At 35.9% G+C, this 10,805-nt stretch overlaps 1 protein-coding gene across 1 annotated transcript; it reads left to right on the top strand.

The window, feature by feature from the left end:
- The first annotated feature begins 4,677 nt into the window (after positions 1 to 4,677).
- Positions 4,678 to 10,601, top strand: LOC149538228 (putative GTP diphosphokinase RSH3, chloroplastic). Its single transcript, XM_089799603.1, has 6 exons — positions 4,678 to 5,562; positions 8,172 to 8,357; positions 8,574 to 9,031; positions 9,142 to 9,300; positions 9,417 to 9,768; positions 10,061 to 10,601. Exons 1-6 carry the CDS (start codon positions 4,948 to 4,950, stop codon positions 10,313 to 10,315), a joined length of 2,025 nt encoding a protein of 674 aa, XP_089655729.1. The 5' UTR covers positions 4,678 to 4,947; the 3' UTR covers positions 10,316 to 10,601.
- The last annotated feature ends 204 nt before the right edge of the window (positions 10,602 to 10,805 follow it).

Raw genomic sequence — 10,805 nt, 5'->3', positions numbered from 1 at the left:
GGCACAAAATCAACAGAAGCAATATGCTGATCAACACAGGGTTGAGAGGTCTTTCGAGGTAGGAGACATGGTGTACCTCATGTTACAACCGTATAGACAGTCCTCTCTCAAGAAGAGTGGAGCAGAGAAATTGAAACCACGCTACTATGGACCATTCAAAGTAATCAGGAGAGTGGGCGAAGTAGCTTATGAGTTGGAGTTGCCTGCAGACAGTAAAGTGCATAATGTATTCCATGTGTCACGCCTTAAGAAGGCATTGGGCCACAATGTGGTGCCTTCAATAATATTGCCACCTCTTGATGATGAGGGAAAGCTTATCTTGGTTTCCGAGGCTATACTTGACTCCAAGGAGAGGGTGCTTCGCAGGCGGATCATCAAGGAGTACTTGGTCAAGTGGAGGAATCTACCAGTGGAGGATGCTACTTGGGAAAATGAGCAGATATTACAGCATCCAGAGTTGAAATTGCTTGAGCACAAGCAATTTTGAGAAGGGCAGACTGTAATGTCCCCTTTTTAGCATTCATAGCATGATGTTGTCGTTAGCCTATTTCCCCACAGTCCCGTAGGCTAACCAGGACATTAAAGGGACTTAGAGGCCATTTGGCCTAGATAGTTTTAGTTGCAGGTCTTTTTGAGGGGTTTTGAGGCAACTTTGGGCATACTTACTATTTATAGTAAGTCATCTTGGACATGGTCGGACATCCAGTGGTAGCGGTATGTCGATGGTAATTGTTTAAAATCGACAAGAAGACTTGTTTATCATTGATAAGACTTGTTATGCATTAATAAAGTTATTTTATAAAGTTAAATTTAAATATTTAACTTTATTAATGCATAGACTATAGTTTGTGGGAAATATTTAAATTAAAAGAGTCCCCTTTATTTTATAACACATTGGAGACATAAGTTACATAAAGGGAGTTATGTTTTATCCCACATTGAGAAAATGAAAGACCGAGCTCTTGCGAGAACACTATAAAAGAAATGGAAGAGCTTCTTTTTAGTATGCTTGGATGAAGATTAATGTTATGTTGCTGGATATCTGATTATCGGGCTTGGAGGACGGAATTCTTCTTTGCTAGCATTCTCTTCGCTATTGAAAGACACAGTCAGGAGGATTAACGGTGTTTCCAAACATACTGGGTTTCATTTAGTGTTTGCTACAGTACAGATGAATAGTGTTTTGCTATAGTGCAGATGAATAGTGAATTTACTGCAGTGCGTGAACAGTATTTGCAACAAGTTTATTGTTTATTCTTGCTGATTTGAGGGTTTGGAAGGCTGCCAACTACATCTGCAAAAATACTACAGCAACTAATTTCAGGTTTCTTCTGTCAAATTTTAAATACTTTTGCATTGTAGTTGTTGAATACGAGACTAATTTTTGTCACAACATGTTAAACAATTGTATGAGCACATTTACGTGGCAAAAATCAATATTTAATTAGCAAATAAGAAGTTTCAAATTTTTCTATATATTGTAGTGTGTGTGCCAAGTGTTTGACAAAAATGCTATGTTGAGTTATTAAGCAAATTAATTGATATCATAAAGTAGCTTGCAAGTTTCTTTATTTGGGAAAAAATAGGGGATGCCAAATGGGACTGCAAGAGTCATCACATATATTATTGAAAAATGTTGACTCAAGTGCGAGTGAAAATACTTGAATCCATATTGTCAATTGTAGATGGGTTGCCCATGTTCGATTGGCCAATTTTTTTCTTGCGGTTGAAACCACCATCCAGATGCAATAATGAAGGTAAAATGTTCCCACAAAGATGCTAATTTGAAATTTGAATCATGGTACTCTAAAAGGTTGAAGCAAAATGCTCTTAATAGCTATGCAATGAACACTCCTTTGGTTGTGATACCATATAAAAATTTGTCTAAGGTGAATGAAAATGCCAAGATCTAAAGGTTCAGTAGATATCACAAAATAGATAGGCAAAATGATGATCAATTGATTAAGTCAATAGTGATCAAGAGTACAATGCTCAATAGTCTAATGCCTAATTGATTTACAAATGTAGATGTGTCTCAATATATAGGTAATGCATGATAACTAGAATTAGTGCAAATGATAAATTATCACATAGAATAAGGTGTAACTGCATGTTCACCAAAGGTGTATCATCCTCAATTATTTAACGAAGTATGTACACCATGTGCAACAATGAGAGGATGATAATGTGCTAAGAATACAAAGGTGGAGCTCACAAACAACAAAGTGTGAGAAAATAACTACGCAAGTGGACTTTTCCTACACCAAAGTGCTAAAATAAAATGCAAACTCCTTGGTGTATCAATGACAACTAATATGCAAATGCTTTATCCTAAGTAAACTTAAGTAATGTGTAATTAATAATATTTAATTACACCAATAGTAAAACTTAAGAATTACAAACATAAGAATTACGTGAAATCATATTAAACCTCTTAGTGAGAGGTGCAACCCACACATCACTACCGAGGCCTTATCATCCTCCAACATTCCTTGAATCTTTCATGATGAATACTTGAAATTGTTGATTCAATTTGAAATATGCAGATTCCCTTATTATAAAGTTCTCTCTTTTTTTGTAGCTTGTACTTGAACTCATTAAAAAACAATACCAATTATTTTCTAATTTTAATTTGTAAATTATTTTATATATTTGTAAATTAATTTAATTAACTACATTAAAAGTAATTTTCTTTTAGTGTATATTTATGTATTTCAAAATTAAATCTTTATATTTAATTACATATTGTTTTAAATATAATTATTCTTATAGACTATTTTTCACAAATAAACTATTGAGATAAAGAAATTATATAAAAATCTTATCAATTTCTTTTAAATACGTTATCTACAAGCCATGTTTAATGATAAAAATCACAATAAATCAAATTTCTTTGTTATCCTTGTCAATATATATGTTTTGATACTGTTGATTAGATCTTGGTAATTTGCTTTGTTTCAACAACAATGTTCTTTATGATGTGTTGTTGAGATGCTAGTTGTTGACTCAATATGTAAGACTTATTAAGAGTGGGCTCATATGTAATCATCCAACTTCACTAGTAAACTAAAGATCATTGACATAAACATATTAAAATTATTATTTATATAATATTTTATACAAATTTTAAATCAATTTTAATTCACAATATTTTAAATAGTTTATATAAATTATTTTTTAAACAACCAATCCATCGTTTTCCTTTGATCTCTCTTCATTTCATAGAAACATGTAAATAAATGACCCAATCTCTATACATCAAATTTGCCCAAAGATAAAACTTAGACCCAAACAAACCTACTTATACTAATATTTTTTTCTATACTAATTAAAATTTAATTTCATATAATTTGAATATCACTATAATAATTAAAAAAATATATTATGACAGATTTATTAGACTTTAATGATACCTTCTAGAACAACTTCTAATTAAATGCATTATGACACGTTTATAAGACCACAAGGAAACTTCTATAACAACTGCGAATTAATTCCTATTTCAATAAAAAAAAAAAAAACTAATAAAAAAAGGACCAGTTTACGCATTGTTTAATGCTCAGCAACGGGGTCGTCCTCAACGTTAATATAAAACTCAATTAAACTTTGAAAATTAATACGCGCAAAAATGATATTTTAATTTTCTTTGTTCCGTCCTTTAATAGTTTTTAAGTTCCGACCTTATCTCTAAAACAGTACACCTTATCCACTTCATTAAATAATATTCCAAGGAGCAAGGAGACAACAGATCTTCGCCACGTATCTTGCATCCAATGCTGCCACGTAGCACAGGAAGGTGTTGAGAGGACAGGTGGGCGGGTGGCTTGTAAACGAAGGCAGAAATAGACAGCAGATTAAGACCTGGACACGTGGCGAAATCCTAGACGCAGAATATCTGATGCTTTAATTGTCGTGCACGTCTTGGAGATCCTCTTTCCTGGGTTTGTCTCATATCTCTTTTTGACGGTGCGCCGTTAAAAGTTGCTTCCTCTATAAGCCTAGGAACTTTATGCGTGCGTTTCAAGAATGTTCAGATATGTGATTCCACGCATCTGCCGATCGTTTAGTATTTATTTTCGCTCCGCAGTTTGGACGTATACGCATTGTATATCTCTCGCCCAGTTTTGACTTGTTACTCCATCTTGGACGTATACGCACTGTGTATATATACACTGGACAGAGACCGGAGAGCATAGGCAACTCCTCCTTGCGGAGGCTTGCAAAACATGCTCACGTCAATCAGGTCAATCGTGATTGTAACATAAGCTGCCCTTTCTGGATGTATACGTATTGTATATATGTTGATTCGAGGATTTAACTTGCCGGCCGGACGTATACACATTGTATATACGCTAGTTACCCAGATTAGGCTATTTTAAACCTTCTGAAACATATATAAAACTGCCCGCCTACTCTATAATTAGATACTTTAACTTGCCGGCCGGAGGTATATACAATGTATATATGTCTTTATAAGGATACTGAAATTGGGTGTTTTACTTTATGGCAGGAAGTATACGCAATGTATACATGTCAGTCAAGTGAATTGAGGGGAGACGGTTTCACCTTGTCTTCGGCGTATACACAGTGAGTTGAAACGAGACGAGGTCAATCCCTGTCTTCTGGAGGTATACCTAGTGTGTATATATATATAACAACGAAGTGAATCTGAAGCTTAAACTACAGGAAGGGAATATGTCCTGATTGTATCAAACCAAAAGGAAAACAATACCGGGTTTTGGTACAAAGGAACTCTTCTGCTTAAGCAAAGGTTGTCAGCTGTTACTTTGTAACAATAAAATCTTCCCGAAGGAACAGAAAGGACGGCGTGGTTTCATTTGTATTCAGATCCAGCAGTACCACATAAGCGATCAAACAATTTTTTTGGTCTACTTTATAAGGATTTAACAAGGATACATTTTTTCTCTGAATTTGTTTGTATTGTTCATGGCTGCCGCCCTGTACAGTCCACCACACCCTCACTGTCATACAAATTCATCCTGTTCAGATGATTTTCAGAAAAAAACGACAATAGTTGGAGGGCTTTCGAGCCTTTTTGCAAGTCCAAACATCCGAGGGTGCTTAACTGAAGGTCTAGGGCTCGAAACCCGCCGCCATTCTGCACACACCGATATTGATTCACAGTATCCTTATTCTTCACTCAAGCTCAGAGAGCAAAGCCCCGTGTCGGTGCTTCAGTCCCCTATGCCCTGCAGCAGCACCACCTCTTCGCCTGGAAGGTCCCACAGATTAAAGCCGGTTTCTTTCAGTCATCACCATCAAAATTGTGCCTTCGAATTATATATACAACAACATTCAAACAAATTGGAGGTGCTTAGGATCAGCAGAGACGCTAATTTTTTTCTACGGAGCGCTCTGAGTCCCTGTGTTCCTGTAGATGATCAAGAATTCACTTTCAATCTTGAAGGGACGTTTATTACAGATGATTTACAGCCTTACGCAGAGGAAATTCTTCATGATGCACAGGCACAGCACCAGGCTTTTAAGGAGGATTCTATTGTTAAAGCCTTTCGTTATGCGGAGAAAGCTCACCGAGGACAGGTGTGTAATTTATTTTCCGGATGTTTATTTCTCCCCTTCAAGAGTTCTTTATTTTATAATCAATGGAAGACACCTGCAGGCTTTGGATTCATGGCAGTAAATGGAACAGGTTTCTTAGATTTGTTCTAGTTTTACTGGTGTATATTTCTTAGATTTATGATTTTCTGGATTCAGTGTCCGTTGTTAACGTCTTAAAGTTTTAAATTTCTAAATCTGCAAATTGGAGTTTTTCTCTGTTATCTGTCTTCAATTGATGATGAATCTGATTTAGTTCAATAAAGGACTAATTATTTAGGTCCACAGGAGACCGCTTAGGATCTGTGTCCTAATACAAAATAACCTATCTGATGTTCTAAAACATCTTCAATATTATTGCCTATCTGTTTAGGCGGCACACTATAAAAACCATGTAGATTATTTAGCGTTCAATTAGGAGATCTTTCCAATTTTGGGAGTTTTACCTGAGTTCAATTTTTTATTTGCACTGAAGACTATAATGTGTAATTAGACCAGAGAGTGTGCAATCTATCTCTCTCTCCTTATCCTGACGAGAGACGACAAAGTGTGATCTGAAACATTGATACAGAGATCTCCTACACAGTTTTAATCCAGAAGCTTTTGAATTCAACTTGTAGTTAGATGGAGTCTAAGGAGAAATGAATAGAAATTAAAGAGAGTTCAACGACTTTGTCATCTGTTCCACACATATTGGCTAAAAATACCGATCTAGCCTCTCTATCTATGCAATTTGCTATGAAGCATTATCTAGCTGTAGCTGTTAAGAATTCTGGGTGCATTTATTCTCTAAATCATAGTTGATTGGAGTAACTGGAAATGACACTAATTGTTGCAGAGGAAGTTCAGCTGAGTAGCTTCAGTTAGATGAGCGGGTTTACTGGAGAGACCAGAAAAAATGCCTCAGTTGTTCGTGGGTCAAACAGACCTTTTAAGACAATGAAGTTAAAGTCAAAATAAATGTAATCAGCCAGATAGAAAATGGAAAATCAAAATATCATTTGAGAGCGGTTCTTATAGTCAGTCAGACGTAAATAAATCAATCCAAAGTTAACTTGATTTATCATATCATATGAAGTGCAGATACTATAGGAAGCTCTTCAAGATAGTTACCAGGGTCATGTGTTCAGGTGTGCCACTTTATTTGGCTACGAGAAGTGTTTGATATTATTACACACATTCATACTGAAAAGCTGAATTCACATTTTGTGAGTTCAGAAGTCAAATTTAGCATTCCTCAAGATTAAGTCAAAGTGTCAGTGTTTCATTCTACTGGCATCTGCTGTATAACCAATTCTTTTGCAAAGCCATGTTGACTCAACTTGGATTGGCTTTTTCATAGTATGCTCTCTTCCTGTTCATCGCAGTCATGCAGACCTGTCTCACACTCTCCAAACTTTTTTTCCTATTTGAGAGAGTAGAAGCTGTTCGTGTGAGGTATTTTGAATTTTAAATTTGGAAGCCTCAAAAGTAATCATCTATTTTTTTTCTGTAGGAGGCTCGGGCATTTATAAATGTCAAGGTACCCTTGCCTTCTGCCTTCCAACTGAAGTCTACGTCTGCTACTGGGTCCAAGTTGTACGCTGCTCTCTGAAGTATTAGACGATGGAAGACTGAATACAACTCCCTGAATGAATTCCTGGCTTAAGGGCCTTCAAAATTGTGTGCGAGTCCTGGCAACCCAGATAATCTGAAAGCCAAACTGAAGGACCGAGGTTGTTTCAAATATTGGGAAATTTGATGAAATAATTGTTCAAATTTACATCCTGGAGCCAACTTTATGGTAGCAATATCAAACTTTAATCAGATGACATGTTCATGTAGTAAGTTCTCATGATTTGTTTTGACAATAGAACTTCTATATGGACTTAAAGGGTTGTTATGTTGATCATGCATGCCTATATTGTTTTGAAGAGAACGGTTATTGAATTTGAGAAGGATCAGGCTGAAATGAAAATCTCTGAGCAAAATGGTTTTATATAAAAAAAATCATGTCATATATTTTCCAGTCCCAAAAAGTGTTAGGTAGTAAAATATTATGTGTTTAATCTTATCAGATTTCCACAATCCATTTGAAATTTAAATTTTTGTTTCTGGATTTGATTGTGTGTATTCTTTTGCATCTATTTTTTGTATCAGGATGAGAGAATAATGATGGATCATGGAGTGTGATCTGAAACGTTGAGGCAAACACACAATCAAATCCAGAAACAAAAAATTATATTATATGTTTACTTGATTCAATCACTTTTAATGTTTATGATATGATTGAGTAAAGAGCAACCTTGTGCAATGAATATTAATTTTAGATCTTTTTCCTGGTTATGATGATAAAATGCCCTGCTTGTTTTTCTACCTACAATAATGCCAAAAGTTTGTCAAAATTTAAAAAAAATAGATATTAGGAATGTGCATATTTGAATTACTTTGCCATCAAGGCTGTTCATCTGATGGGATGGGCCTTATAACAATTCAATAGCATTAAATCACTATTTGATTTCAAATCTTGTTGAACAAAATTTGGTTACTGCATTTTATTTATATTCCTAATTGTTCATTTAAAAAAAACTAGATATATGTTTTTTTGCATGCAGGTGCGGGCTAGTGGTGATCCATACCTAATACACTGTGTGGAGACATCAATTTTGCTTGCAATGATTGGATCTCGTGAGAATGTAATTATAGCTGGATTGCTCCATGATACACTTGATGACACGCCTATGGACTACAGTCATTTATTTGGCATATTTGGAAAAGATGTTGCAGATTTGGTGCAAGGGGTATGATTCTAACTCACAAAGTACTTTTAATATTTCTTGCATGCCCTCTGTAGTTGCTTTAATTGTTTAGATGTGGATGATCTTTATGTTTGCACTTAGGGCTTCCATATGAGTTTCTCTTGTCAGGTCTGGGTATCTTGTTTGCTGGTACCATAAGTTTTTAATTCAACAAGACTCATGATTCACCATTTAATGTCAAGTTTTTATTATTTTCAGGTATCTAGATTAAGTTTGATCAGTCAGTTTGCTCGTGACAACAATACAGCAAGCAATAGTGTTGAAGCAGACCGTCTTCATACAATGTTTCTTGCAATGATGGATGTAAGGGTAGTATTGATCAAATTGGCAGATAGATTGCATAATATGAGGACTTTGGGTGCGTTGAGTCTTCCAAAACAACAGCGAATTGCCAAAGAGACATCGGAGATTTTTGCTCCCTTAGCCAACCGACTTGGAATATGGAGCTGGAAAGCTGAATTAGAAGACCTTTGCTTCAAGCATCTCAATCCACACAAATACCAAGAACTCTCTGCCAGACTTGCTAAAGGTCCGAGAGAAGCAACTATCATGTCTGCAATTGAAAAATTGGATGATGCTCTGAAGAAAAAAATGTCTTTTTATAAACTATATGGAAGACCTAAGAGCTTGTACAGCATTTATCGGAAGATGTTGAAGTATGCTTTCTGCATTCCATAGTATTAACACACTGTCTGCACTTGTATATATATTTCAACCCTCTGATGTTCCAAGTCTAATTAAGGCAGGTTTTATTTGTTTTTGTCAGGAAGAAGCAGAAGATTGATGAAATCAATGACCTTTGTGGGCTCCGGCTTATTGTCTTAAATGATAAAGACTGCTATGATGCACAGCGTATTGTTCATCATTTGTGGCAAGGTGTCCCAGGGGAGTCTAAAGATTACATTGCTCGACCAAAACCTAATGGGTAAGCTAGTTTTTGTTATCTGGGATAAAATAATTATTGGGTTGATTGAAGCCGAGTGGTGTGAACTTCTATAAGATGTTTCCTGACACAGATTGGTTGTTTCAATAATACCTTAGGTATCAGTCTTTGCACACTGTTGTTTGGGGTGAGGATGATCTTCCCCTGGAAATACAAATACGGACTAGGGAAATGCATCAGCAAGCTGAGTTTGGAGTTGCAGCACATTGGCGATATAAGGAGGGTGAAGCAGAACACTCTTCATCAACTATTCAAATGGTGGAATGGGCAAGATGGGTGCTCAGCGAGATGATGGACACTAAGCTGAGACTTTCTTCCCAGGACTCAGGCTTGAGACCCCCTTGCCCCTTCCCTTCTCACAGGGATGGTTGGCCATACATGGATAAGTTCTGTGAATTACCATTTTGCACGGATGAGAACCTTTTCGTGATTGTGTTGGAAGATGATAAAGTGAGTGAAGTACCATTCATTCTTATTTTATTTCTTTGTTTTACCGTATGTGGTATCTTTTTTAGCTCAAACCTTTTGTGCGCTCTTAGCTTATTGTCTTCTTTTCTGGCTTTGAGATGAAATTGTTATTTGTTGCACTTTTTGAGTTTACTGCCCTACTGTGGTCACTCTGTATAAGGTTTCTTTCTTTTTAATATGCTGAGGAAAAGCATTTATCGTAGTGTTTCTGTTAGATATTTCTGGAATAGCCAAGTACCAAGAAATGAGGGATTCATTGTATGGTGTGATGCAGATGACCGTGCAAGAACAACCACCTAATATAACTGTCAAGCAGCTGCTTGACAAACTGAACTACGAGGCACCCATTAAAGAGGAACTGAGGCCGAGGGTTAATCAAAAAACTGTCAGCAACCTCAATCAAAAGCTTAAAATGGGGGATCTTGTGGAACTAACCCCGTCAATATCAGATACATCATTGATTGAATACAGGGAGGAGATGAGGCGCTTGTATAAGAAAAGTTCGCAAATTACAACACTGACATCATAAATGTACTGATTCATTGATTTTTGAGCTCATTACATAATATTGTAAGTAAATGGTGTGCCATCATGAACCATCTTATGGACAATTAGGATTGTACAGTGTATACCAAGGATAGCCTACTGCTTAGGGCAGCGCTACCATCCCTGCGATTCTTTTAAATGGGAAAATTGGAAATGGACACTGTACTTGTCAAATCTCTTTTCTATATTCCTAACCAAACCTTCTGTTGTATATAATTCAAGCCAGGCAACTATTTCCATTAACAGAAAGTACAATTTGTTCCAAACAAGGATTACTTCTGCAGAGACTCGTGTATAATTTGTTAAAACAAGGATTACTTCTGCAGAAATTTGTGCATAATTTGTTTCAAAACAAGGATTACTTCTGCAGAAATTTGTGTATAATTTGTTTCAAAAAGGATTACTTCTGCAGAAGTTGTGTATAATTTGTTTCAAAACAAGGATTAATTCTACAGAAATTTGTCAACTAGCCT

The sequence above is a fragment of the Cupressus sempervirens genome, chromosome 9, assembly GCF_028749045.1.
Source record: "Cupressus sempervirens isolate cs-2001-9-10 chromosome 9, ASM2874904v1, whole genome shotgun sequence".
NCBI classification, from domain to species: Eukaryota; Viridiplantae; Streptophyta; class Pinopsida; order Cupressales; family Cupressaceae; genus Cupressus; species Cupressus sempervirens.
The sequence above is the reverse complement of the archived record's forward strand: the minus strand, read 5'-3'. Positions and strand labels throughout refer to the sequence as shown.